Consider the following 27,905-nt stretch of genomic DNA (forward strand, 5'->3'; position numbering starts at 1 on the left):
AGAAAAAGAAACCTACTCTTTATTGTGGCTGACAGGGCCGTGCCCAGCCAGGGTTACATTCAGCTCTACTGCTGTCCGGTTAGCGGGGTGACGTGAGCATGCGTCAGCAGGGCAGGGGTCCTGCCGCCCGCGGGTGCTGCAGGCGGGATGGGGGCGCGGGCGCGAGGGACCCCCCCACCCGTGGCAGCCCCAGCCCCGCCGGGGCAGGGGGGAGCTGTAGCCAGGGCCCCATATGCACACACCGAAGGCCCAAGGGGTGAGGGTTAGCACCAGAAACGGGGCTCTGCATCCGGTGAGGGGCCCCGGTGCCCAGGTACTGAGCCCAGCCACCTCCCGCCAGGCTTCGGGCAGCAGGATGGGGGGCCCCGCCAGCACTGCCAAATGCCCGGGGCGCCGGCAGCCCCCCCAGCGGCACAGGAGCCTGGGGGAGAGGGGTAGGGCCCAGCCTAGGGGTGTCCGGCTGCCGCGGCCCTGGCTGACCCTACAGCAGCGGGATGCTCCCAGCAGCCTGCAGCCGCCCCGGGCGCCCGGAGCGGGGCACCGGGGCTCGGCCCCCCCCAGCACTGCCTGGTGGGGCGGTGGGGCAGGGGGCCGTGCCGGCCAGAGCCTGGGGGCGGTTTGGTGTATGTGTCGGGGGATGCTTGCATATCTGCTGGGGCCAGGCCCAGCGGGATCGGTGACGGACAGACAGCTCAGCCCTTGCCGGTGGGCACCCACTTGGGGGGCCGCAGCGCTGGGCCGGAGACCCGCGCGGTGCACGGCCGCGGCTTTGCCATCCTCCGGCCTCGGGGCGGGCAGCCGCCGGGGAGGAGAGTCCTGAGTGGGGCCGGCCGAGGGTGCTGGGCGCAGGGCGGGCGGCTGGGGGTGCTCAGCGGCAGGGGCTGCAGCGCTCCGGGGGGGACCCTTCGGGCGGCTCTGCAAGGGCGCGGAGGGGCTGGAGCGGCGCGCTCTCCTGCACCCCTGCACCGGTGATCCTAGGGCCGGGGGACAGCCCCGCTGCCCTGCCCCACACCACCCCACCGACTCCGGCTCCTCCATGCATCCCCAGCCCTGCCGGGCCCCCCCCAGGCCCCCAGCCCCCTGCCCCACGGGGCAGGCAGGGCGCAGCCTGCAGCAGGCTGCCTGGGGCGGGCAGGGGACCCCCCGCAGCGGCACGGCCCTCACCTGGGGGTGCCACGGCCAGGCTCTCCTCGGCTGCGGTGAACTGCAGCTCAGCTCCGTCAGGTAGCAGGGAGCCGCGGGAGCGGGGGCACCGGTCTCCGGAGCGCGTCCTCCGCAGCACCGACTGGGGAGGGAGAGGGTCAGCACCGGCGGAAGTCAGGCTGGGGGGGTCGGGGCTTCTGGGGGGGGGCTCCCCAGCCCTTACCTTCCTGGCCAGGGGGCTGCTGGGGGCCGAGGCACTGCTGTAGAGGCTGAGGCTGGAGTTGGAGCGGCTGGGGGACAGCACTTTGGAGGAGGGGGCCGACTGGTTCCCCGCACACTTGGCCGCGGCAGCCCCAAAGGCGTCTGGGGACAGGTACTTCTCGTTGATCTTCAGGTTGGTCCTTCCCTTCACTGGGGACAGCAGAGGCGGTGAGTGGGGCTGGCGCTGGGGGTCCCGCGGCCCCGGGCCAGGCAGTGCAAGACCCTGTGGAGCCTGGTGGGCTGCGTCCCACATGGGCACAACCGGCCCTCGTGGCCCCGCAGGCATCGCGCCCGGGCACAGGGACGCCTACCCCACCAAAGCCGGGGCTCTCCTGGCTCAGGCCACTGCAGATCCTCTCGGCCGCAGAGCCGCGGGTGCCCCGTGCCCAGCGCCCGGCGTGGGAGGTCCATACCCACCTCTGCAGGGGTCGTTCTTCACCAGGAACTCGTCCAGCGCGATCCAGCCCCCGCCGACCCGCACCATCAGGGTGCTGCGCAGGATCCGCACCATCCGCAGCTGCTGGGACTCCCCGAACTGAGGGGGAGAGGGATGTCAGGGCAAGACGGGGACCAGGGGGGTTCGGGAGGGCTGGGAGCCGGGGAGGGGGTGCCAGAGCAGGTACCAGCACCCAGATCTGCCCATCACCAGGCCATCAGGTCCCCTGCAGCCCCTCCATCCCCGCCAGCACTGCCCTCCCTGCCGTGCCACGGCATGCAGCATCTGGGGCCAGCAATGCCGCAAGACACGGGGACGTGCCCTCTCCCTGCCACCGCAAAGGGCCTGGGGCAGGGAGCCACAGCGCACGGGGAGCTGCGGGACCTCTGCACGGTGCAGGCTGTGCACAGCTGTCGGAGCAAGCCCGGGACCCCGGGCTGGGGAACGGGGGCTGCTGGCCGCAGCGGCAGGGCAGGAGGTGGCGGCAGCGGTGCGGGTCGACACTTACCCGGTACCTGTTGGCGCTGATCTGCTCCACCTGGAAGCGCTTGGCACAGTTGCACTGGGCCACTTGCCTGTTCACCTGGGGATGGCACGCTCGGCTCAGACCCACAGTGGGGCCCCCCGCCCTGCCCGGCCCCAGCCGCCACAGCCCCCCTGCCGTACCTCATCCTGGATCTGGTCGGCGTCGGCGGTCCGGCGCAGCGGGTCCCGGTTGGGGTGCAGGGTGCTGACGAACTCGTAGTAGTCGATGAAGCCGTCGCCATTCATGTCAAAGATGCTCGCCACTGCGTTCATCTCCAAGACGTTGGTGGGGAACTCTGGGGAGGGAAAGGGACCCTCAGCCCGCCGTGCCCTGTGCGCCCCTGCTCCGAGGCCAGCCGGTGCCGGCACCAAACCCTGGCCCCCTTCCGAGGGGGATCCCAGCTGGCAGACCCTGTCCCTCCCCATCTCCCCTAGCACTGCCCCACCTCTCCCCGAAGCGCCCTTCCCCCGGCTCTCAGGGGAGGGGAAGCCCTGTGGGGTGCGCCCGCCCCGGGAGCCCGCCCCAGGATCCCACCCCAGCCCAGCCCCGGGGGCGCTCACTGGAGGAGAGGACGCTCTCGATGAACTCCCGCTGGCTGATGCGCCCGTCCTGGTCCCTGTCGATGCCTCGGAAAACATCCAGGACACGGGACTTCATTTGGCTGATCCACTGCATGTAACGCTTTCTCCAGACCCCGAAGTCAAAGTGAGCAAACTCCTCCAGCTCAGAGAGGCACAGACGGGAATTAACACGCCGGCAGGAAAGCCCCCCCCGGCCCCCCCACCGCATCAGCCTGGGTGACCGCGCTTTGCCCCACGGTCGGGCTCAGCCCGGCTGCCGTGCAGCCAGCCCGCTCCCAGTCCTGACCCTGCTGAGGCTGGCAAAGGGGTCTCTGCCCAGGACCCCCAGCTCTGGGTCGCAAGGGGAGCCACACCAGCTCTTGGCTGTTGGGGTGCACCCAGCCCTGCCCGCGGGGATGCGCGGGGACTCCCGGATGCAGGGACGGGGTCTGGGAAGGCTCCCGGGCACTGCCTGCTCCGTGCCGCGGACCCCTGGGGACCGTCCCCATCCACCTCCGACCCAGGGCCAGGGGCTCCCACTGACAGAAGGCGAGGCGAGCTGCCCGCACCCCTCGGGGCCACGGCACCACCGGGGCTGCCCCTACCTCTCGCAGGCGCTGCATGGCCGTCTCCAGCCGGTACTGCCGGTCCAGGGCCAGAAGCCAGAGCTGCTGCCAGCGGTGCAGGAGCTGGGCCATGAGGGGCGTCTGGGGCTCCAGCCCCCCGAGCGGCACCACCGGCGCGCCCTGTGCCTTCCCCGTGCTGCGGCGCCCTGCAGCCCGCGGAGACAGGCAGTGAGGGCACAGCCGGGGGTCCCGCGGCACGGCGCAGTGCGGCGCAAGGGGCAATGGGGGCCCTTACGTGTGGCCAGCCGGCGGGCAGCCGGCGGGCCCAGCTCCACGGCCAACTTCCGTTTGCAGCTCTTGGTGACCTTCTCCACGTCGGGCTGCTTGCGGTTCAGCTCCTCCATGAACACCTGCCACAGAGTGCCGGCACTGAGTACCCGCCAGCGGCACCAGCAGGGCCCCCAGGCATGGCTCGCCACCGTGCCGGCACTGAGTACCCGCCAGCGGCACCAGCAGGGCCCCCAGGCATGGCCCGCCACCGTGCCGGCACAGCTGGGGCAGGGGGCTAAAGCCGGGAGCACGGCCACCCGCAGACCAGCCCTGCTGCCCCCCTCCCCGGGACCCTCCTGCACCAGCAGCCCGTGCAGCAGACCCGGTGGGCTCGGGCTGCAGCTGCTGGTGTGCGTGAAAGGTGCTGCTGCGTCGCTGCTGCGTGCTCGAGCTGTACCCACGGCCTCAGCCTGGAGCACCCGAAAGTCCTCGGTCAGGTCGAGCGCTCGCCTGGGACCGGGCAGGGCGGGGGGGACAGCACGGCCCCCTGCGGGGGGGGGGAGCTGGGCTCAGGGTCCCTCACCGTGTGCTGGGCATTGAGCTCCTCCAGCTGCTCGGCCTCCTCTGGCAGTGGCTCCTGGTCCCGCAGGCTCAGTGCCTCCTCGGCGGCCGTGATCCAGTCGATGAGCTGGGCCATCTCCTCCCGCTCGGCCGCGAGGCTGGCTGTCTGTGCCTGCAGCCGCTCGCCCTGCTGCTGGGCCCAGCTCAGCACCTGTGGGCACGACGAGAGGAGCTGGGCCACGAGGGCTGGCAGGGGGGCACGGGGCTGGCTGCCCCGCTGCAGACCCCGGTGCCTGCGGCCCCGACCAGGCACCACAGGGCCGCTGGTTCAGGGGGACGAGTCTCTGCACGGGGAGCCGCGGCCCATCCCTGCCATGGGGCAGGCGCACGGACCCCTGGCCAGCAGCCCTAATGACTATGGGGCAGGAACATGGGGCAGGGAGGTGGGGACTCCACGGCCCACCTGTGACCACGGGGCAGGACCAAGTTCCCGCTGGGTGGCCGACGTGCCACCCAGCCTCTGGCCGCTCGTGTGCCGAGGGGCCTTTGCAGCTCCTGGGTGCTGCACTTCGAGCACCGGTCCTCGATCTGTCCCCGTGGGCAGCGGCTGAATGTGCCAGTACCCCGGTGTGCACCGCTGCGGGCGTGCTGGCTGCCCTGGCAGCGGGGCCGTGCCGCATCCTTGCTATCTGGGGCGAGCGGCCGAGGAGGGCAGTCCCAAGGGTGGCAGGACCCCGCAGCAGATCCGGATCAGACACCGAAGACCTCTAGAGCTCACTAAGGGCTTTGTGCAGATGGGGGTGAAGGCTCGGCCGAACCCATTGGACCCCTTCAGGGAGAGCGGGGAGCGGGAGCGCTCTTGCCTGCAAACCCACAGTGCCAGGGAGCCTCCGAGCCTGGACCGCATGGCATCTCCCACCTCACGTGTGGAGTGAGTCACCACCATCCGGGTGGGACCAGAGAGGCCGCGAGTGACCCCCTGCATGGGCCAGGATGGGGGGCAGGGGTGGGAGCGAGGGGATGGCCAGGACTGGCCGGGGCGGTGTGTCCCGGTGGCTCACGGAGGGCCAGGTCTGTGCAGGAGGAGCTGAGTCAGGGCTGTCCGGTCACTGGCAAGACCAAGACTGCCTGCGTCGGCCGGGGATGGAGCCGAGCACCCCCAGCTCCCTGCGCTGCGGTCAGGAGCGCTGCGCCAAAGAGGCACTGGCAGTGGGAAAGACATGGGGCCGTGCTCGTCCCGGGCGCGGGTGCAGATCTGCTCCGTGCCCGGGGAGGGATGGAGAAGGGGCACCCGGCTCACCTCCTGGAAGCGGCTCTTGACGACCGTGACCCAGGATTTGATGGTGATGACGGAGTCCGGGTGGCAGGTGGAGAGGATCTCCTCCCCCAGTGAGGTGATACACTCTAGCTCCAGCTGCTGACACTGCAGGGACTTCATCAGCTCCTGGGGGAGCGAACGGACAGCGGTACTGCCGGGTCTCAGCCCCCCGCACCCCGCTGCGCAGCCCAGCGCCCCAGGGACCAGCCTCCAGCCGGCCGGGCGTGCAGTGGGGGAATGACGCTGGGGGGAGCGAGCGCGGCCGCTGAGCATGGCTGTCTTTGCATGGGGTGCTTGGGACCCCAAATCTCTCAGGAGCCACCCTGGAGGCAGGGGCTGGCGGGGGCGGGTGGGGCTGGCAGGGACAGGCACCGACCTGCAGCTGGTTCTGGCACTCCTGCACGGCCAGCTCCTCCTCGGGGAAGACACCATACTTGAGGGTTTTCTCTGACTCGGAGAGGCGACCCAGGAAGGAGTGCACCAGGGTGTGAAACTCCTCTGCCTGCCACGGACAGCCGGGGACCTGCTCAGCACCCACCCCATGGCCGCAGCCCCCAGTCCCGGCCCCCTCAGCCCGCCCTGGCCAGACCCCGAGCCCTGCAGCTGCCGCTCCTGCCCGGGGCCACGCAAGCACCCGGCGCAGCTCCAGGCCCCCGCAGGAGCTGCTGCCAGCCCAGCTCAAGCCCCACAGCAGGGCAGAGAGGATGCTCCTCGCCCCAGCTTGAGACCTGGGACACAATTTCCCCTGAGCCCCATCAGTACCTCCCCGTCGGGCAGAGCACCCTGCAACGCACACGGGCATCCCGCCCCCGGCACCCCGCACGCGGGCACACCTGCAACGGGCGGCTGCAGCACCCGGCCTGGCACCCGGCCACGGCGCCTTGCGACACGGCCACACGGAGCCCCACAGCCCCACGCAGCGCCCTGCAACGCGCGGCCACCCACAGAGCCCAGGCACCCCACGCAGCACCCTGCAGCGCAGCCACACGCAGCCCTGGGCTCCCCACACGCCCGTGGCCGCCTGCAGAGCCTTCCCGCAAAGACGCACCGCCTGCAGACCCCAGCTTCCCACCCGGGGAGGCCCTGGGCCGGCTGCTGCCCCCCCCGCCAGCCCCCCCCGGCTCGCCCGGCTCTCACCTGCCGGAGCGCAGCCTCCAGCCGGGCCTGCTTGGAGACGGAGAGCTTGCAGACCAGGTCCCAGCGGGTGCTCAGCTCCTCCATCTGCTTCTGCAGCCACTGGGAGTCGACGCTGCTGCTGCCGCGGGTCAGGTCCCGCACCGAGCGCTTCAGCATCTTGATGCAGCTGGCTCGCTTGCCCAGCTCCTTCTGGAAGACCTGGAGAGAGGGCAGGAGGGGGTGGGAAACGCCGGGGGGGGTCCCAGCACCCTGCCTGGCCCCCGCTACTGTGCAGGGCCCCCTTGCAGCAGTGGGGTATGCCGGGCACCCCAGCGCTGCCCCAGGGACTGGGAGCGTAGGCTCCAGTACAGTGGGGGCTGCGCCGGCGGGCAAAGCCCCATCCTGCGCCTGGCTCCCGTCCTGCCCCGGGATGGAGGGTGGGCAGGGCCGGTGCAGAGCCCGGGGCTCCCCAGGGCCCGACACAGGGCAGGGACCTCCCCGCCCGGCTGGGGACACCCACCTTGTGCTTGTCCATGAGGTCACCGACCAGGTCCCGGTCCCCTCCAACAGGCACATCCTCACTGAGTTGTGGCTCAGCCCGGTACAGCCAGTCCATGAGGGCCTGCAGCGCGTCCGTGAACTTGCCCGAGAAGAGCAGGTTCTCCTCCAGCTTGTGCTGCCTGCGAGGAAGGGCGCAGGCAATGCCCAGCAGCGCCCAGGTGCAGGGGCTCACTCCCACGGTGCAAGGAACGGCCACCCCACGGGGAGCCCGGCAGCGCGGCTGTAAGTGCCTGAGCTTGGCTATGGCTGGGGACAGACCCCGGCTGCACCCCCAGGAGCCAGAGCCCCGTGGAGCTGGGACAGGGGGTCCCAAAGCAGGGAGCGGGATGCCCAGGGAGGAAGGGCAGAGCCATGCCCCCCGACCTGGGACCCGCATGGCAAGCAGAGCACAGGCATCCCACCCCACCCCACCCCACCCCACCCCGTCCCGTCCCATCCCGTCCCGTCCCATCCCGTCCCAGCCTCACCTCTCCACAGCCCGGCTGCACAGCACGTCCCAGCGCTCCTTCAGCTCCCCCAGCAGCTCCTCCAGCGGCTGCAGGTCCTCGGGGAGCCGGGCTCTCTCCCGCAGCGCCCGCCCGCTCCGCAGCGTGGCCTCATACACCGGCCGCTTCAAGCGCAGCACCTTCTGGAAAGCCTGCGGGCAGAGGGGGTGAGCCCGCCCGGACCCCCAGGACGTGGGTGCAGGCGGGCCGCGGGGAGACCCCCGCCTCCCCGAGTGCCGCGGGGCAGCTTGGGGTGCCGATGCCCCTTGGCTGGGGGCTCCCCCCGCCCCAGGTCTCTGCAGAGGCGGCCCTGGAAAGGCGTCCGACTGCCAGGGCACCGAGTGCGTCGGGGCACTGCCGTCCCGCTGGGAGCTGGGGAGTCCCCTCCCCTGGCACGCCCCAGCCCCCCAGCTCTGCTCCCCACTGCCCGTGGCTGGGCAGCCGCCCCTGCTGGGACCCCCCTCTCCACAGGGCTGGGGAGCGGGGCAGGCCCCCCACCTTGTGCTCAGCCAGCTGGCACTTGATCTCCTCCTGGCTCGTGGCAGTGTCCTGCGGCACCTCCAAGCTCTGCTCCACCTCGTCCATCCAGTCCAGGAGCAGCCGCCGGGACTCGCTGAACTGGAAGGGAGGGGAGGGGGGCGCGTGGGGGAGGCCTCGCCTGCAAAGCAGGGGCCGGCGCGACCTGGACGACGAGCCACAGCAGCCACGCGACAGGGCTGCACGGCCCGTGCGCCTCCGTGGCGCAAACCACGGGCCAGCGCGGCACGGTCCCCGTGCTGGAGCCGCGCGGCCTGTGCACCGGCACAGCTCCCGGCAAGACCCGCGTCCCCTGGCACCGCGGCCGAGTACCTGCTTGGTGCGCTTGCGGGCCTCCTCCAGCGCCGCCCCTCGCTCCGACGTCCGCTGCAGCACCTTGCCCAGCCGCTCCCTGGCTGTCAGCACCAGGTTCTGGATGACGGCACCATCCTGCTTCCTGCTGAAGTCCTTCAAGCGAGACGCAACAGCCTCCAGGCCGCTGAGCTTCTCCCCGTGGGCGTTCGCCTCCTTCACCAGGGCCTGCGGGAGAGCGGAGGCAGCTGGGGGCGCGCGGATGGCCCCGGGGCAGGAGCGGAGCCTCCGAGCGCAGCCCGCGCCGGGACGGGGCGCAGAGCCGACTCGGTCCGCCGCTGCAGGGAGAGACATCCCGCTGGCAGCCCAGGGGAGACCTCCCCTGCCAGCACCGCTGCCGCTGCCGCACAGGACCGCTCCAGGCAGACCCCAGCCCCGCGGAACCAGCCCCGGCTCCGGGGCGTGCTGCCGGCTGGCGTGGGGGCACACGCGGGCAGCGGGCGGGAGGGCGCCGCGCCGGCTCAGCCCGCGCTTGCCTTGTGCTCCTGGATCTGCGCGGTGACGGTGTCCAGGACGAAGCTGGGCGGTGCGGGGGAGCCGAGGAGCTCCTCCGCGTGAGCCACCCAGCGCAGCAGCTCCTGCACGGTGCCGTGAAACTCGGTGGTGACCGTCAGCCCCTCGGCCAGGCGCTCCTGCGGGCAGGGGGGAGGCGCTGATGGGGACGGGCACCCGCAGCCCCCGGAGCTGGGGCAGGGTCGGCACCCCCGGTGGGCAGCACGCCCCTGCCCCGCACACCTTCCTCTCCTGGGCCTCGGCATGGACGCTCTCCCACTTCTGCTCCAGGATGCGGAGGCTGTGCTCGGTGCTGCAGGGCCGGCCAGCGCGGCAGGAGGCCAGCAGCCGCTGCAGCCGCTCCCGCACGCCGCTGTACGCCTCCTGCTTGGACTCCATCTCCTTGCATAGCTCCTGCCGAGAGGCCGCAGGGAGCCCTGGGGTCACTGCCCCACAGGGGGATGGGGACAGGGACAGGAACGGGGACGGGGAGGGCTCCCGCTCTGTCCCCGTGGATCTGGAGGGGGCAGGGGCGGGGCACGGGGGGGCTCTGCCTGCTCAGGGAGGGGAGAAGGCAGAGAAGGGTCCCGGCATCTCGGTGCAGAGAGGGGCGGATTTGGGGCACACATGCAACCCGCAAGGGACACTCGGGGACGGCCCTGCAGCGGGGGGGCCGGCACAGCCCCGGTGCTCACCAGGTGCGCGGTGAGGTTCTCTTTGGTGGTGTCCGGGTGGCCCCACGCTGGCCTGGAGAAGAAGAGCTGCAGCTCCACCTGCTCCAGCCACTGCAGCAGCTCCGTGATCTCCAGCGTGATGTCCTGCACCTGCGGGCAGCACGGGGGCTCAGCGCTGCCCCTGCCAGCGGCAGCCGCGGCCGGCAGCCCCGGCACGCGGGCGGCGCACAGTGCCCCGTACCTGGCTGAGGTTGTTCTCCAGCTCCAGCTGGCGGCTCTCGGTCTCGCTCTGCACCAGGTCCCAGCGCTGGTTGAGCTGCTGCAGGCTGCGCTGGAGCCCCTCCACGCTCTCCCCCAGGCTGGAGAGCAGCAAGCCCTGCCCAGCCTCATTGACGGACTGCACCGTGCGGGCATGGGACATGACGTCGTTCCTCAGCACCTGGGGACGGGGCGCCGCGGTCACAGCTGGCACCCCGGCGGGGGCACCCCACGTCCCCGGCCGGCTACGCCATGTGAAGCCCCTCGCCCCGGGTGCCCAGGCCACCTCTGCTGCCCACATCAACGCTGCCACAGCAGCGCCTGGCAGCCCCGCAGGGCCGGGGTCCGGGGAGTGCCACGCCGGGGGAGGACGGCACCCGGGGATGCCCCAGGGCCGGCACCCTGGCTCTCGTCCTCAGCGTGGCATGGGGCAGGTGCGAGGCACCAAATTTGCTGCTCCGTGGCAGGGAGGCTGCCGGGACAGGGCACAAAGGAGGCTGGGGCCGCCCCCTGTGCGCAGCCCCCCGGCCCCAGGGCCGGCCAGCACCTCACAGCACCTCACCTGCATCAGACACGGCGTGAGCGTGCCCAGGCAAGGGGAAGCGGCTCTGGGCCGGCCGCGGCCCCAGCTGCCTCCCGGCAGGCGTGGAGACAGCTCATTCCTTCCATGCTATCACCGCGGGAGGGGACGCGTTCTCACGCCACCCACCCCAAGCCGCAGTCTGCCCGACCCAGCCGCCGTCGCCCCAGGGCTCGATGGCAGCACCGGGAGGAGGGGCTGCCGAACCTCCCGGCAGGGGCCAGGCAGCAGCCGGCGGCCAGGATGCGGCCCCGCGGCAGGAGGACCACGACCGGGACCTCCCGTGCAACGGGACACAGCAGGACTGCGCCAGGTCCCCCCCCGGGGGACGTTCCCGTGAGGACGCCCGGCTGTCAGAGCGGGCAGCCGACGCTCAAGACAGCAGTCAGGCAGCCCGGGCACGGCGCGCAGGCAGCCCCGTCCCGCTGCCGCCCTCACCTTGTGCTTGGCCAGCTCGATCTCGCAGCTCTGCAGGTCGAGGCGCAGCAGCACCGGGCCCTGCAGCTGCTCGGTGGTGCGGGACAGCCACTGCAGCAGCTCCTCCAGCTGGTGCTGGAACTGTCCCAGGCCCAGCAGAGCTGCCTCCAGCTGGTGCTGCCCCGGCAAGGGCGGAATTGGGCACCCGTTTGGCAGGAGCAACGGCAGCCCTGACCACGCGCCCAGCGCCCACGCGGCCCCGCGCACCCACGGTGCCCCAGGCGCCGCAGGGCACCGTGCGTCCGGCGCCTCCGCGGCCCCACGTCCCCCCAGCGCCACGCGCCCGGCACCCACGTGGCACCCCGAGCACCCACCCTGCCGTGGCTCTGGCCTCGTGCCGGTGGCAGATCCCGCCGACAGCCCCGGTGCCACCACCGCCTCCCACAGCCCCTGAGCCCCCGTGCCCAGACAGCAGCGCCCACCCAGCCCTGCCCCGTGCCCGGGACTGCCCCCGCACCGGCCGGGCCCCCTCCCTACCTGGCGGCTGACGATCTCCTCCTCCAGGCGGTCCCAGCGCTGGCGGAAGTCGCTGAGCGGGGCTGGGGGGTCCCCCTGCCCCGCGCCCCCCAGGCCGGCCTGGTGCCGCAGGCTTTCCACGTCCACCTTGCACTGGTAGAGCTCCCTCTTGAACTCCTGTGGGGCAGTGGTGAGTGGGCAACCCCCAGCCCCACATGTGGAGGTGGGGGTCTGCCGTGCCACCAGGGGCGGCATGGCACGGCACGGCACGGCACAGCAGAGCTGGGTCTGGCACATGCTGCGTAGTTTGGCACAGCACAGCGTGGCACGGTACGGCGTGGCATGGCAGAGCTGGGTCTGGCACGCACCGCATGGTTTGGCGTGGCACAGCACAGCACGGCACAGCTGGGTCTGGCACGCACCGCGTGGTTTGGCGTGGCACAGCACAGCACGGCACAGCTTGGCACAGGCACCGGGGCCCAGAGCTCCTCCTCGTGGAGAGCAGGGAGCCCTGCCCGCTCGGGGCACCTCGGGGGAGCAGGATTTGGCCACCCCAGGCAGGACTTGGCCGCTCAGCGCCCACCAAGAGCGGGTGCCGTGGGGGAACCAGCACCGTCCAACGTACCACGCTTTCGTCCCGCTGCTGCCCCGAGCACCCCGCCTGCCCCTCCCCGCTGCCCCCCTGCCGGACCCCAGGGCGCGGGGCTCCATCCTGCAGCACGGCCCACCTTCAGCTCCGCCAGCTGCTGCTGCACCATGTCCAGGTCCCCACCAACGAGGAACTCCTCCGCGATGCGCAGCTCGGCCGTGTCCAGCCACTCGAACAGCCGCTGGGGACAGAGGGGGGCCGTGGGGTCAGGGAGGGCGGGGGGGCCCAGGCCCCCCTCGCCGTCCCCATCCGTGTCCCTGCACGCCAGCACAGCTGCGTCCCTGGGGGCGCGGGCACGCTCGCCCCTGCTCTCTGTAGCCCCGTGGCCAGGAGCGGGGCTGGGACCTGCCGTGGTCCTCGGGGAGGGCCGGAGCACAGGGCAGGAGGGTGCTCCGACCCCATCCCCACCGAGGGGAACCTCGATGCGGGCACGTCACGCTGGGGCAGGACAGGGGCGCGGCCGGCCCCGCTGCCCCCTGCCCCGCTGCCCTACAGTCCTACAGCCTCGCCAGCCCCATTTCCGCCCCCAGCCCAGCCGGCCCCCCGCCCAAGGCAGTATCACGGCCCTGTAGCCCAGCTAGCCCCGCAGCCCTATAGTCCTGCACCCCTGCACAGCCCTGCTGCCCGGCCGGCCCCACGGCCGGCCCCACTGCCAGCCCCGCTGCCAGGTCCTGCCTTTAGCCACGCCCAGGGACCGCCACGGCGGCCCCACGGCCCCTCCTGAGCAGGGACGGGAGGGTGACGCAGATGGGGGGCAGGCCCCTGTGTGGGGTGTCTGCCCGAGCGGGCCGCCAGCACCCCACCTGCATGGTCTCCTGGTAGCTGACGGAGGCCTGGAGCTGCTCCTCGAGGCGGGCGTACCGCTCCGTCCACACCTTGTTCAGGCTGTGCCAGGAGGAGTAGAGCTGCGGCAGGGCGCGAGGGTCAGCGGCACCGTGCGGGGGGCCGGGCGCGGGGGTCAGCGGCACCGCGCGGGAGGCCGGGGCGCAAGGGTCGGCAACACCGGTTGGGGCACGAGGGTCAGCGGCACCGTGCGGGGGGCCGGGCGCGGGGGTCAGCGGCACCACGTAGGGTCAGGGCACGGGGGTCGGCGGCACCGTGGGGGGGTGAGGGCACGGGAGTCAGCGGCACCGTGCGGGGATGGGGGTGCGAGGGTCAGCAGCGCCACGTGGGGTCGGTGGGCACCAGCACCAGGTGCACGAGCCAGCCAGCGCTGCCGCGGGGGGCAAGGGACGGTGGGCACCGGTGCGGGGTGTGAGGCGTGGCGGACACGCGGCCCCTGGCGCAGGGACACCAGCCCGGGATGGCCGCCCTCCACCCAGCCCAGCCCCAGGACCTCCCGGGGACGCGGGGTCTGGGGAGCACGCCTGCCCCCCCCCGGGCCCGGCCGCAGCTCCGCTCTGGGGACGTCCCATCCCCGCGAGCAGCATCCCCACGCCCCCAGGACCCCGTCCCTCGCCGGACCCCGTCCCTCGCCGGACCCCCGCCCCCTGGCACTCACATCATCCAGGCTCTTGGTGACGTCGGGCTTGTCAGGGTCCCCGCAGGAGGACATCAGCTCCACGCCCAGGCTGCCCAGCGTGTCCAGCTCGCCCTGCAGGGAGTCAATCTCCTCCCGCAGCGCCTGCGGGCCGGGAAGGGGCTCGGCGCTGCCCGTGCCGCGGGGCCGGCCCTGCCGCGGGGCTGCCCGCCGGGCCCCCTCCCCACCCCATACCTGCATGGTGCGGAGCCGCGCGCGGATGGCCTCGGGCTCGCCACCGGCCTCCTCCAGCCCCAGCACCAGCTGCTGGGTGTCGCTCAGCGTCAGGGCCAGCTCGGAGAGGCCGTGCCAGAAGCGGTCGGCCAGCGCCAGCAGCTCCCGCAGCCAGCGCTCCTGCTCCTGGCAGCGGCCCCGCAGGCAGCCCCACTGGGACAGCAGCTGGGCCGTCCGCTCCTGGATCCCTGAGGGGCACGAGAGGGACGGGGCTCAGCCCAGGGCCCCGAGGGCGCCGCGAGGGACCCGGCACCCCGGCACAGCCCCCGACAGGGAGACGGCCCCACCGGGACGCCGCCCGCCCGCCCGCCCGCGGGGCCGCGTCCGCCCCCCGCCGTGCCCGCACCTCTGGCAGCAGCGTTGGAGTTTGCTGCCTGCATGCTGGCCAGCAGCTCGCTGCCCTGCGCCTGGACGCTCTCCAGGGCCACCCCCAGCTTCTCCAGCTCGCCCAGGGCCAGGCTGTTCTCACGGATCTGCTCCCGAAGGTAGGCCGCGTCGCCGCGGACGGAGGGCTGGCTCTGCAGGCGGCTCTGCAGCCGCTCCAGGCACTCCAGCAGCAAGTCCATGCGCTCGGTCAGCTGGGGAAGGTGCAGGGGGACCCGCCCGGTCACCCGAGGGGAACCCCTGGGGGACACCAGCGCTCCGGTGCCGGCCCCGTACCTGGCTGTAACGCGGCAGGGCGTCCTCCAGCAGGGCAGCCGCCTGGCGCACGCGCTCGCGGATGTGGCGGTACTGCTCCTCCGCCTCCCGCCAGCGCTGCTGGAACGGGGCGCCCTGCTCCGGACTCAGCTCCACCAGCTGCGCCGAGACACGCTGCAGCTTCCCCATCAGGGGCCGGTGCTCCGCGATGGCCTCCCGCAGGCACTGAGGGCAGAGGAAAGGCCGTAGGCGCATTCGGGACCGGGACAGGGCGCGTGGGGACGAGCCGCAGCGCACCCCGGACCCCGCACGCACGCCTGGGCTCCGCTGCTGACGGACGGCGCTCGTGCGCGTTGCGTGCCCCAGCCCAGCGGCGCCCGCAGCGGTGCCCCTGCCGTCCCGCTGCGGACCGCACGCTGCACCACCGCCTCCCTGCTCCCGACCCGGCGGGGTCGTACAGCACGGCCCTGCCTTCCCCTCCCCGTGCCCCGGCTGGGGCCACCCTGCCCGCACCTGCAGCAGCGCCTGCTGTTCCTTGAAGGCCTCGTAGCTGATGGCGTTGGGGGAAAGCTGCACTCCGACGACCCGCGTCTCCTCCAGCCAAGGCAACAGCTCCTCGTGAGCCTCGCGGAACTGGGCGAGCAGGGACTGGGCGTGCTCCAGCTGCACGGCGCAGGCTCCGCTGCGCAGGAAGAGCTGCTCCGTGCGCTCCCGCAGCGCCTGCACGGAGGGCTGCGGAGATGGGTGGCTCACCGGGGTGCCCCACTGCCGCGGGGCCGGGGACACGGGGCACGGCCGTCCCCCGGCGCAGGCGAGCCCCGCTGCGGCAGCATCCCACCCAGCACCCACAGGGGCAGCCCCGGCGCAGCCGCTCACCTGGAGGTGCCGCTGCAGGGGCTCGGGGCAGGAGCGGAGCAGCGGGTCCGAGATCCCCAGCAGACGCTCCACCAGTCCCCGGTGGTGCAGGATCTCAGCGGAGAGCAGCTGGAAGACAGAGGCGCGTGGGCGCCAGGTCCCGCGGGGACGTCGGCAGGTCCACGCACGCGTGACGGGGTGTCCGTGCAGGAGCCCAGCAGAGCGGGGACGCAGAGCCAGCGTCCCCGGGGACTTCCGGGCACCCCTCTGGGGTGCAGATACCGGAGGGGCGCGCCCCAGCCCAGAGCAGCGCTGCAGACCCACCTTCTGATCGGAGAGCTGCGAGCAGAGGGCCTGGGCATCCAGCTGCACCCAGCCGATCTCCTCCAGCCGCTCACCGAGCCCAGCCAAGCGGGCGAGCTCGGAGTCCAGGATCTGCTCGAACTGCGGCGGAGAGCAGAGCCGTCAGCCCTGCCGGCAGGGAGGGCAGGCGCACCGCGACGGCCCCTCGGGACACAGAGCCCCAGCGCATCTGCTGCTGGCTACCGCGGGACCTTCTGCCACAGCCTCGCGTGTCCCGTCCGGCCGCGTCCCTCCAGACCCGACTCCCCCCATCTCCCGCTGCAGGCAGCGATGCCGTGGGGCCGGGGAGTGGTGAAGGGGGCAGAGGGTGACGGTCCCCAAAGCCCCGCGTCCCGCACCTTTTCCTTGTCGCTCGTGCTGACTGGGGGCTCCTGGCCACCGTGCTGGCTGTCCCAGGAGGCCAGCTCCTTCTCCATGCGGCCCAGCCAAAGCGCCAGGTCCTCCTGGGCAGCGCCCAGGCGGGACGAGGCCTCCAGGGTCTGCCCCAGGCGGTGCACGGTGTCAGCACTGCTCTGGCCCACGATGAGATACCGCATCCTCAGGGACTCCATCTTCTCCTGTGCCAGCTGGGCCTCCTCCCCTGCAGCAGCACCGCAGCTGGCGTCAGCGCTGCCGCGGCCGGCGTCCCCGGCACCGGGGACCTGCCGCACCGACGCCTTCCCTCCCTCGTGATGGTCGCTCTGTCCTGATCTTCCCCTGTGCCTGCCCCTCTCCTGCTTCTTCTGGACCCGGCTCTGGCCCCTTGTCCCCTCCGGAGGTGACGTTCAGCTCCCCGGTCACCCCCTGCTGCCAGTGCACCCTGCCCCACAGTGACCCGATCCCCACAGGCCAGGCTCTCCCCCGGCCCCTCTCCGTCCGACGGGACGCTGCACGCCCCGCCACGCGACGCCGTGCTCCCACGGCCGCTGGCAGCCACCGGCGGGGAGCAGAGCGCCTCGAGGACACCCAGCGCCCGGGGGTCCCCTCGGTGCTGGCGCAGCCCAGGGCAGCGCTCTGTGCTCGTTCCCTCCCACGTCCCGTGATCCCGACCCTGCGGCCGCCGCTTCCAGCCAACCCCACTCGCCTGTCACCATCTCCAGGACACGCTGCCCGCTCTCCAGGGTGCCGTCCAGCTCTCCCAGCCGGCCGCGAATCTCCTCGCAGAGGGCCTGGGTGAGAGGCTCTCGTGGCAGCACCTGCTGCGGACGCCGCTCCTCCCGTCCCTGCTGCCCCCACGGGTGTCCCCCTGTCCCCATCGCCACCCCCAGCCCTCCCCACGGCCCCGCTTACGACTCCCCCCGCCCCGCCGCGCCCCACTCGCCCTGCCTGCCGGGCCGCCCCGTGCCACGGCAGATGCCCGAGCCCACCCCGCGCCGAGCCCGGCCCCGACCTGGGTTTGCCGGTGGGCATCCTGCACGCGGCTGACGCAGCCGTTGGCGTGCCAGAGCTGGGCCAACTGCCGCTCCGTGGCACCGAGCCACTCCTGGAAGGAGTCCACGGCCTCCTGGAAGCCCTGCGCCGCTGGCAGGATCCGCTCCAGGCGGCCGTACCTGCGCCGGGAAGGCTGGGTGAGCCGGAGAGGGTGACAGCCCCCGGCCCCAGGGGCCTCGCAAGTGCAAGACCGAGGTCCTGGCTGGAAAACCCTCCTCTCCCCCCGCCTCCGGGGCTGGGTGGCCAGTTCCCACACCTGGGGTCCCCCTGCCCTGTGCTCCCCACCCCAAAGCTCCCCACCCCGAACGCGAGGGGCGAGGGGAAGCCAGCATCCCCTGCCCAGCCCAGGCGGCGCTGGGAGCATCCCGAGGACAGGCTGCAGGTGCCCGGGGCTGAGGGTCCCGCTTCGTCCCGGCGAGGGCTGGGGACACGGGGATGCAGGACGAGGCAGCCCCTGCCAGGCTGCGCCAGCCCCAGCCCTGCTCTGTGACCCATCGGCTGCCCGTCCTCTGCAGGGCAGGACCTCCCCTGCCCCAGCGTCATCCTGCCAAGCAGGCTGGGCACTGGCACGGCCGCGCTGCGGCCGCGCTGCTCTGCTCCAGGCCCAGCGGGACCCCGGCGAGCTCCCCTGCCGCTGGCGGCAAAGGGCCGGCTCTCGACCCGGTGCTCCGCGGCCTCGTGCCGGAGCAGCCGCAGAGGCACAGACCCACCGACCCCAGGGCCAGGAAGAGGGGAAGAGATGTGGCGAGAGACTGTCCCAAAGCAAGAGCCTCGCTTGCCGCTCTGCACCATGCCTGCCTGAACCTCTCCGGACCAAGCCCCTCACTTGCCGGCAGCGGGGAGGGCCAGGCGGTGCAGTGAGGCGACGGTGCGTCCCCGGCCGGCAGCGCCCGGGGAGGCTGCAGGGACCGACCCTGCACCGCACACGGCCGGAGGCAGCACGGTGTGTGGGGCACGGTGCAGCCCTGGCACGGGGGACGGGGACGGTCCCTCTGCCAGGGCAGCCCTGGCTCGAGCAGGGCAGGGCATGCTGCCGCTGCACGAAGGGACGGCGGGGGGGTCGCGGCACGGCAGCCTGCTGCCGGCTGTTGGGAGAGCCTGTGCGGGCGGGGACGGAGCTGCCGACCCGGCTGACCAGGGTCTCAGCCCTGACCCACCTGGCTTCAGCCTCCTGCATCAGCTTGCCCCACTTCTCCCCGAGGCCGGAGAGGCTGCCGCTCCCCTCGGGCGCCGTGGTGCCGGAGCCGTGCGCCAGCGGCGCAGGTCTGTCCTGCAGGACGAGCTCCACCCGCGGCCTCCGCTCCTCCAGCAGCCGCTTCAGGAGCTGCAAGGCAGTGGGGCACGGCGCTGTGCCACAGACCCCCTCCCTCCCACGCCACCTCGGCACAGCCCGGCGCCACGGGCAGAGAGTCGGCAGCCCTGGGACGGCCGCTCTGCCCCTGGCCCCCCCAGCCCCCTAATCCCCGGCCGATGAGCGGCGTGGGTGGGACGCGCCAGCCCAGATCTGCTGACCTTCTGCTCCTCCAGCTGGGCCTTCGCCACCTTCACCTCCGCCGAGGGCGGCTTCTGGTTGCTCACCAGCTCTTCCATGTCCGCCACCCAGGCCAGCAGGCTCTCCAGCGTGTCCTGGGCTCGCTCCGTGCCCGCCGCCTCCTCCAGGACGGGGACAGCCCGCGGGGACACCTGGGGAGAGAGGTGGCTGAGCCGCCCAGGCGGGCGGGGGGCAGCCGTGGGGCAGCCGTGGGCCTGGGGCGCACCCCTCCCCACCATGCCCTGTCCGGGAGGCGATGCCGGGGACGGAGGCACCCGGCCCGGCCCAGGTGCTCCCCCGCATCCCCTGCTCGCCCCATCGGCCAGGCTCTGCCGGGATGGGCTCTCCACAGACCCACGCTCCTCCTCGGGGCTGAAGGACCGGGCGCTGCCTGCAGAGCTCCCCAAAGCAGGGGCTGCGCACCCCGGGAGCACCCCGCGCCGCTCAGAGCCCCTCCAGACACGCAGCACGCGCAGGGCAGGGTCGAGCCCCCGCCAGCCATGGGGAGCACCCCAACCGGCGGGAGCACCCCAGCCCTGCCCGTGCAGGGGCACCGCAGGCTGCGCACACCAGCCGGCGCACGGGGCGCAGGCCCCGGCAGCGCAGGAGGGCAGCGGGAGCGCGTGGCCCCACGCGAGCCACGGTCAAGGCAGACAAAGTCCGAGACTCGCTTGCGGAGACAACCATGCCGGCAGAGCAGCCCTGCTGGGGCCGGACCACGGCGTGGGGCCGGCACAGCGTCTTCCGCAGCGAGGGTCTCTGCCTGGCAGTCACCTCTGCGGCGTCCGTCTGTCCAGAGCAGCCACCAGCTGCGAGCTCCCCCGCATGCTCCGTCAGCACCGTGACCGTCCGGGTGACCAGGGGCTCCCCGCCCTTCTCGCCGGCCGGGTACTCGGTCACCTCCACGATCTCCGTCACGATGGTCTCGGTCACCTCCGTCACCTCCGTCACCTCCCGGGTGGTGACGGGTTTCCAGGACCAGGCGCTCCGGGGGGCGCTGGCCCGGGGGGGGGTCCAGGCTGCGCCCCCCGCCTGCCCCTGCCCCTTGAGCGGGACGCAGGCCATGCTCCCGTTCTGCACCGCCACCTCCGACTGGCTGCGCTTCAGCACGGGGCTGCCCGGACGGCTCCGGACACCACCGGGCACCGGGCTCCAGCCGTTCTCCACCGGCTGCGGCTTCTCCGGCAGCCCCGGCCAGGCCTCTGCGATGTTCCTGCCAGGTGGCTGCCCCACGTCCAGCCCCAGGTCCCGGAGCTGCGGCTCCCGGAGGAGCTCCTCCGACCGCCGGCTCTTCTCGCCCAGGCAGCTGGGCCGGCTCACCGAGTTCCCCATGGCACGGGCACGGGCGCCAGGCCCCCGCCTCAGATCCCGGCCTGAAACAAGCCAGGAGGACGCGCGTTATCAGAGCCACCGCGAGGCTGCTCGGCGCCCGGACCCCGTCCTGCGCCCAGGGCCCCCCTCTCCTGCCCCCGCTCCCGGCTGCGCCTCTGCCCTGGGCAGCTGCTGGTGCTGCCCAAATTCCTGCACGGGCTTTGGGGGGTCCCAGCCCCCCCGAGCAAAGGACTGCTTAGAGCCGGGGCCCTGGGGACGGGGAGGGACGAGGCACTGGTCGTCACCGAGGGCCGAGCGGAGGTAGGGGACCCCAACGGATTGGTGGCGATGCCACCCCTCGCTGGCAGCGCGCGGGGCGCGTGTCCCTGCACCGGCAGGCGCGCGCCTCGTTAACAGACATGTAAATGAAGGGTACCGGGAGGCAGCGCAGGGCACCCGGCAGACAAGCAGATGCTCCCGGCCGGCCGGCATCGCTTTGTGCCATTAGATTAACTCGGAGGCCAGCGGAGCCATCTGTCTGCAGGGCCTGACAAAGGCGGCCCGGGGATCTGCTGGGGGGAGCGGGGCTGGGGGCCATCCGTCTGGGAGCACCCACCCGGCAGGCAGGCAGGCAGGCAGGCAGGCAGCCTCCCCACCCTGCCGGCCCTGCCCGCCTGCTGCAGCCATAAATCCCCCGCGCCACCCGGCAGGACCCTCCCACACCAGCCCCCCGCCAGAGCCCCGTCGCAGCCGCAGTGCTGCCTGCACCCAGCCCCGCCGCTGCCTGCACCCAGATGCACCGCTGCCTGCACCCAGCCCCGCCGCTGCCTGCACCCAGATGCACCGCTGCCTGCACCCAGCCCCGCCGCTGCCTGCACCCAGCCCCGCCGCTGCCTGCACCCAGATGCACCGCTGCCTGCACCCAGCCCCGCCGCTGCCTGCGCCCAGCCCCCGCGCCCGGCCCTCCCGCACACACGCACGGCAGGCTTGCACAGGCACACGCTCGTTTGCACCCACCCACCCCGGGTCGGTGCGCTGACAGACCCCCCACAGGCCGGGGGTCTGCCTGCACGCGCACCCCCTCGCCCCACGGGCCCCTCTGCTCACAACCCTCCGGGTGGGCATCCCACCCCCGGCACGGGCCCGGGTGCTGCGGGCACCCACCAAGGAGCCGTGCAGCGGGCACACACTCTCCACGCGCGCGCACGCTCCACTCGAGCGCCCACAGCGCGGCGGGACCGCACTGCACACGCACGGGCACCGCGCTGCACGCCCCGCTCTGCCAGCCACGCACCGCCGCCGCACACCGAGCGGCGGGCAGAGGCCCCACGCCGCTGCGCGCCCGCACCAACGCGGCTACGCGCGACACGCAAACGCCCACGCCGGCTGCGCACACGCGCAACAGGAGCGCACGCGTACGCGCATCCGCGGCAGCCGCGCACCCCGAGCGCCTCCGGGCAGCACGCGCGCACCGAGCCCCCGCACGAGAACCGCAGCACGCGCCGCGGGCACGGTCCTCGAGCCCCGGGCCGCCGTGCACGCTTGCACGCGGCCGCGCCTGACACGCGCGCCCGGAGGCCGCGCAGCCCCACGCACAGCGGCGCGCGGCGTCCCCGTCACCCCCCGCTCCACCCGCGCGGACGGGCTCCCACGGGTCAGCACGCGTGGAGGGGCCACGGCAGGGCCAGCAGGCGGGCGAGGCCGGGGGCATTCGGGGAGACCCCGCGCCAGCACCGCACGCTCCCGGGGACCACCGGCCTCTCCCCCGCGGGCGGCCGGCCCCGGCCGCGGGGACCCGCACGGCTGCCCCCGCACGGGCTGCCCCGCGGCGGGCAGGCAGCGCAGGCAGCGCAGGCAAGCGGCCGGGGTGCCCTGCCCGCAGCCCCCGGGGTGCCCTGCCCGCAGCCCTGCCCGCAGCCCCCGCGCACCCCCGCGGTCTCGCCGCCGGCCCTCGGCTCCCCCCCGCGCGGGGTCCGCGGGCGCGGGCACGGACACGCAACCGCAGCCGCCCCGGGCTCTCCCGGCACTCACCCCTCGGCGGACGCGGGCGTCCATGGGGCCGGGCCGGGCCGGGCCGGGGGGGGGGGGCTCCGCCGCCCCCGCTACCCGCCGCGCCGCCGGGCCATGGCGGGGGCCGAGCCCCCCGGGCGGGCGGAGCCGGGGCGCGCGGGGACGCGCGGGGACGCGGGGGGCGGCCCGGCCCGGCCCGCGCGGGGCGGCGGAGCGGAGCGGGGCTCGGCCCCCGTTACCGCCGCCCGGGCATCGCCCGCCCCGGCCCCGCCGCTGCCTTTGTGCGCCTCGCCCCGCGGCCGGGCGGTGCGGGGGGACGGGACGGGGCGGCCCCGCCGGCGGCAGCGGGCGGGCGAGCGGGCGGGACCCTCCAGCACGGCTCGGCTCGGCGCGGCTCGGCGCGGCTCGGCGCGGCTCGGCTGACCCCGCGCACCCCCCGCTGATACAATGCGACCGCCCGCGTTAACTCCTTGCGCGCTGAACGGCGCCGTTACCGGGGAAACCCCCGGGGACTCGCAGCCATCCCGGGCAGGGGGAGGGGAGCAGCGCCGTTCCCACCGCCCGCCCCGCGCGGCCCTGCCCCCGGGAGCGGCCCCGCGCCCCCCGCACCTGCCACCGCCGCACCTGCTCCGGCACCGGCACCGCCACCGGCACCGGCACCGGCACCGGCATGGCTCGGGGGGCGAGGATCCGTCCCTCACCCTGGCTGTGCCTGTCCCGGACCCGTGCACGCACTGCGTCCCCTGCGTGCCTGCACCCGCAGCCCCACAGTGGCACAGCCCCACGGCGGCACAGGCCGACGGTGGCACAAGCCGACGGTGGCACAGCCCCACGGCAAAACAGCCCCACGGCAAAACAGCCCCTCCGGGCTGCGCTGACCCCCCACCCCGGCTCCAGCCCCCCGGATCACGGCGCTGCCAGCCAGGGCCGCAGCGGGCTGCCGTGGTCGCAGAAGGGGCACGGCCCGCTGCCCGGCTGCTTTGCCGGTGCGGGGTGTCCTCGGCCGGGCTCGGCAGAGCAGGGCAGGGATGGGGCGGCTGGGCCGGGCTGCAGAGATGCTACTGCAAAGGCCACCGCCCGCCTCGCCGGACAGCCGGGGTCCTCCAGGCCTGGAGCTCAGGGACCCCCTCCTGCCTCTGCCCCGGGTGCACGAGGGGCTGGGGGGGGCAAGGAGCTGCCGGAGGTGCCAGGGTGGGGGGGCTGCTCCTGCCCGTGGCGCGCGTGGTGCGAGCCCCATCCTCAGCCTGCCTGGACCCAGCTCCGGCACAGCGGCCCCACAGCCAGCGAGAGGCCCGCCGGGGCGGGGGGTCCTGCCCCACACAAAGGAGCGGGTGCCCCTCGCTGGGCCCCGGGGAGTCTGGGGGCCGCTGCAAGGAGCGTCACGCCGCACTGATGGATGGGGCTCCCTTGGGCTCTCCTGAAAGCAGCGGGCGGAGGGGCCGGGGGCTTTGTCTGCTCGGCTGCCGGAGACGCTGCAGGGAATTAGCATATCCCAGGCTCTCCTGTGGCACCGCGTCGTCTTCCCTGCTCGGCTCCAGCGCCTTCCCGCTGCCGGCAGCAAGGAGCTCAGCACCCAGCGCTGTGTGCGTGCGTGGGTGCCCTGCTGAGGCACGGACTCCCCTGGGTGCTCTGGGCATCCCCAGCTGAACCGGGCCAACCCGGCGGGGCTGGGCCTGGCCGGCGGTGCCGAGCACCCGGGCTGCGCCGGGGGAAACGCAGCTCCGCTGAGCACCGCACAGCGGGGCTGGCCTGGGGGGCCGCTCCCCCCGCTGCCGCCCCGAGCCCCACAGCTCAGTCCCCCACCTCCAGCGGCGCAGCCGCCGCCCTCCTCCCCGCTGCCCCACGGGGAGCACGCACGAGCCTGGGGACCCCCAGCCCAGCCGCCGCACTGCCGGGGCACCCCGGGCAGCCCCACGGCAGCCGGCCGGGGCCCCGCGCGGCGGGGGCCGGGCAGGGGGCACCGAGCCGGCTCCTTCGGTGGAGCGACTCGCCGCCTCCCGTCCCAGGCGCCCGCCGGCAGCTCGCCCGGCGCGCTCGGCAGCCCCAGGTACCGGGCTGGGGGTGGCGCGGGTGCCCCGGACAGAGGGAGCCCGGCGCGGGGCACCGGGCTGGAGCAGTCGGCTGGAACCCGCAGCCTCAGATCCCGGGAGCCGGGCGGGTTTCCCCTCGGCCCCGGCTTTGTCTGCGCCGGGGCCGCGATGAATGGCCCTTTCAGTTTGTGCTGCCATGTGTGCGGAGGGAGCCCGTGCGCCGGCCAGGCCCGGAACAAAAGGAGCCGCCGAGCGACCGTTCCAGGGCGGCGAGGAGGGGCCGGCCGGGGCAGCCCTGCCGCCGGGGGGCGGGAGCTGGCGGCCTGCGCCGGCCGGGGCTGGCGGAAGGACCCGGTGCCGCCCTGCGGCTCCAGGCAGGGGCGCAGACGGGGTCTGGGCCGCGGGGACAGCGCTGCACGTCCCCGGGCAGGGGGACGCCCCCCGCGTGGCTGCACACCCCGTGCATGGCTGCGCACACCTTGCACGGCGGCACACCCCATGAACGGCTGCACATCCTCTGCATGGCTGCGCACACCTCGTGCACGGCTGCGCACACCTTGCACGGCTGCACACCCTGTGCATGGCTGTACACATCCCGTGCATGGCTGCACACCATGTGCACGGCTGTGCACACCTCATGCACAGCTGCGCACACCTTGCATGGCTGCACACCCCATGCACGGCTGTACACCCCATGCACGGCTGTACACATCTTGCATGGCTGCACACCTCATGCACGGCTGCACACCCTGTGCATGGCTGTGCACACCTCATGCACGGCGGCACACACCTTGCACGGCTGCACACCACGTACATGGCCGCACACCCTGTGCGCGGCTGCACACCCTGTGCATGGCTGTGCACACCTCATGCACAGCTGCACACACCTTGCACGGCTGCACACCCCGTGCATGGCTGCACACCTCATGCACGGCTTCGCACACCTCGTGCACGGCTGCACACACCTTGCGCAGCTGCACACCTTGCACGGCTGCACACCCCGTGCACGGCTGCACACCCCCCGTGCACGGCTGTGCACCCCGTGCACGGCTGCGCGCACCTCGTGCACGGCTGCACACACCTTGCACAGCTGCACACCTCATGCACGGCTGCACACCTTGCACGGCTGCACACCCTGTGCATGGCTGTGCACACCTCGTGCATGGCTGCGCACACCTTGCACGGCTGCGCACACCTTGCACAGCTGCACACCACGTGCACAGCTGCACACCTTGCACGGCTGCACACCCCGTGCATGGCTGCACACCCTGTGCATGGCTGCACACCTCATGCACGGCTGCACACACCTCGTGCACAGCTGCACACACTTTGCATGGCTGCACAGACCTTGCACGGCTGCACACCTTGCACGGCTGCACACCCCGTGCATGGCTGCGCACCCTGTGCATGGCTGCGCACACCTCGTGCATGGCTGCGCACACCTTGCACGGCTGCACACACCTTGCACGGCTGCACACCACGTGCATGGCTGCACACCTTGCACGGCTGCACACCCTGTGCATGGCTGCACACCACGTGCACAGCTGCACACCTTGCACGGCTGCACACCCTGTGCATGGCTGCACACACCCCGTGCACGGCGGCGCACACCTTGCACAGCTGCACACCCCATGCACGGCTGCACACATTGCACGGCTGCACATCCCGTGCATGGCTGCACACCCCACCTGGGCAGCAGTGCCGTGGGACACGGCTGAGCCCGGAGCGGAAGGTGGCCCTGCCACCAGCGGGGCTCCGAGGCAGCGAGGCCACAAGTACCGGCAGGGCCCCGGGTACAGCAGGCCGCGAGCCCACGGCAGCGATGGTGGTGTCAGCAGGGGACGCCTGGGCCACAGACCGGGCGAGCACTGTCGGGCCGGGGAGCAGGGCCCGGGGACGGGGGACCCTGCCCGGCCCGTGCGCGTCACCAGCAGGTTTGCGGGGCCGTGCCGAAGGGTGTCCCAGCCGGCCGTGGCCAGGCAGCATCCTCCCTTTCAGGGACCAAGACCTCACCCGCCTCGGTGGAGACGTGGGCTGGGTCCTGCCTGGCTCTGAGCGGTTCTGCCGGCTGCCGCGCGCCCACGGGTGAGCCCGTTACCTGCAGGGCTGGGCCGGGCTCCGGCAGGGCGGGCAGCCTCTTCTCCACAGCGTCCAGCCAGTGCCGCAGGGCCAGCAGCTGCTCGTGCACTTCCAGCCTCCGCTCCGTCCGCTCGCCCCGCCGCCACGCTCTGCGGAGAGAGCAGGGACACGCCGGGCTGCGCGGCTGCACAGCCACCACCTCCGCTGCCTGGCACCTCTGCCGCCTGCCCTGCCCAGACCCCTGCCAAGGGCCACCCCTGCCCGGGACCCCCTCGGCTGCTCGTGCCGGGGAGAGGGACGAAGCGGTGCCCGGGGCTGCCGGCACCTCTCTGCCCGCAGCAACCTGCGCTGCTCTGGGGAGAGGGTGGCTCTACGAGCCTGGGGACCAGTGGGCCAGGGACATAAGGATCCCGAAGGCGACCCCACCCATGAGCACCCCACGCACTCGACCGGCCAGCCGGTGCGGACGCCAGGGCGGGCGCAGGAGCTCCGCGGCTCCGCTCCCAGGAGACTCCAGGCACCCCTCGCAGGCTCCGCTCCCCACGACCGGCCTCACATCGCAGCCCGCCGGCGTGGCCGGTGCCCGCTCAGCCGCATCTGCCCCCGCCTTGCCCAGCGCCCGTCCCTGCGCACCGCCGGGCAGGCGTCCCCTGAGCCGTCCCCAGCCCCACGTGCCCCTCGGCAGGGGACGCCCCGCAAGGGGAGCGCTCCCGGGGCTGACGGCCTCATCCGGGTTCGCTGCCAGCGCCTCTCCCCGAGTCATTGCTGTGGGCGAGATAAACCCAGCACCACCCCCATGGCCCCCAGCTCCCCTCGCCCGCACCCAGCGCTCGCGGCTGCACCTGGTCCCATCCCCGCTCGCCCCGGGGGGACGTTTCCTGCTGACCCGCACCCTCCCCGTCCCGACAGCAGACGCAGGCCCCCGGGGCGGTGCAGGATTCGCCCCAGCTCCCATCACTGTGGTGCAGATGCCCACGCATGCACGTGCAGACCCCAGCCCTGACCCGTCCCAACGAGGCGCCTCGGCTCGTCACGCTGTGCCCAGCGGCCCGTACCTCTCCATCTCCTCCCCGTCCGGCAACGACCCCTCCACGCTCTTTCCGGAGGGAGCAGCGTCATCCGCAGCACAGCGCTTCTGCAAGGAGAGCAGAGGGACAGGCGTGGACATGGTGTGGGGACCTGGCAGAGGGGCAGGAGGACCGGGCTGCGCCAGCCCCCCCGGCACACCGGCGCAGACATCTCGGGCTGTCGCTGTGTCCCCCCCAGGGACTGCCCTCCCCGCAGCTGCCGGCCCATCCTCACCAGCCAGGGCAGAGCACCCCTGGCCAGGACCCCCAGCCACCGTCCTCCGCTCCAGCCTTGCAGCCGTCGCGTGCCAGCCGTTGCCGGTACGCGTGGGTTTTGGCTCTGCTCGTCTCGGTCTCCTCGGCTGGGACGAGCACCGCTCGATGCGGTGGCTCCCGCAGCACTCCTGCATTTCCTGACCCTTTTTTACCCGGGATTGCTCCCAGATCTCACTTGCTGCCAGCTACGCCTGCCGGCCCCTTCGGCCCGTTTTGGCCGCTGGTCCCCAATGTCCCTACATCTGCCCCTCGCAAGGCTGCGTGCTGCAGAGCCCCACGGTCCAGCACCGGGCTGAGCCCAAAC

The 27,905-nt window shown here is 73.5% G+C and overlaps 1 protein-coding gene across 8 annotated transcripts; it reads right to left on the reverse strand.

Annotated features, from left to right (window-relative positions):
- On the reverse strand, window positions 1-27,452 carry LOC142404008 (microtubule-actin cross-linking factor 1, isoforms 6/7-like). 8 transcript variants are annotated; one of them, XM_075490406.1, is made up of 39 exons: window positions 27,314-27,452; window positions 26,278-26,407; window positions 18,810-18,980; window positions 18,455-18,621; window positions 17,257-17,416; window positions 16,951-17,035; window positions 16,226-16,467; window positions 15,849-15,968; window positions 15,546-15,653; window positions 15,183-15,401; window positions 14,691-14,894; window positions 14,377-14,608; window positions 13,992-14,218; window positions 13,779-13,901; window positions 13,081-13,182; window positions 12,357-12,458; window positions 11,650-11,805; window positions 11,134-11,289; window positions 10,099-10,296; window positions 9,879-10,007; window positions 9,427-9,597; window positions 9,168-9,323; window positions 8,653-8,859; window positions 8,302-8,421; window positions 7,786-7,955; window positions 7,278-7,437; window positions 6,779-6,976; window positions 6,018-6,143; window positions 5,624-5,767; window positions 4,346-4,534; window positions 3,788-3,902; window positions 3,532-3,698; window positions 2,927-3,089; window positions 2,507-2,661; window positions 2,349-2,423; window positions 1,822-1,939; window positions 1,367-1,554; window positions 1,165-1,285; window positions 1-915 (listed from the first exon to the last, which is right to left on the reverse strand). In XM_075490406.1, exons 1-39 carry the CDS (start codon window positions 27,424-27,426, stop codon window positions 869-871), a joined length of 5,934 nt encoding a protein of 1,977 aa, XP_075346521.1. In that variant the 5' UTR covers window positions 27,427-27,452; the 3' UTR covers window positions 1-868. The 8 variants fall into 8 exon arrangements, with proteins under 8 accessions (XP_075346521.1, XP_075346516.1, XP_075346515.1 ...); XM_075490401.1 differs by lacking the exon at window positions 27,314-27,452 and adding an exon at window positions 19,603-20,201 and having other exon boundaries at window positions 26,278-26,373; XM_075490400.1 differs by lacking the exons at window positions 26,278-26,407; window positions 27,314-27,452 and adding exons at window positions 19,603-20,201; window positions 22,171-22,277.
- Between the last annotated feature and the right edge of the window lie 453 nt (window positions 27,453-27,905).

The sequence above is a fragment of the Mycteria americana genome, unplaced genomic scaffold (genome assembly GCF_035582795.1).
Source record: "Mycteria americana isolate JAX WOST 10 ecotype Jacksonville Zoo and Gardens unplaced genomic scaffold, USCA_MyAme_1.0 Scaffold_53, whole genome shotgun sequence".
In the NCBI taxonomy this organism is placed as follows: domain Eukaryota; kingdom Metazoa; phylum Chordata; class Aves; order Ciconiiformes; family Ciconiidae; genus Mycteria; species Mycteria americana.

Coding starts and splice junctions, on each gene's coding strand:
- LOC142404008 (XM_075490401.1), bottom strand. CDS start 20,160: ATGGGGAACTCGGTGAGCCGGCCCAGCTGCCTGGGCGAGAAGAGCCGG. Junction 10,008..10,098: donor TGGAGAACAACCTCAGCCAG/GTACGGGGCACT, acceptor TGCTGCCCGCAG/GTGCAGGACATCACGCTGGA. Junction 1,555..1,821: donor GAAGAACGACCCCTGCAGAG/GTGGGTATGGAC, acceptor TGCTGTCCCCAG/TGAAGGGAAGGACCAACCTG.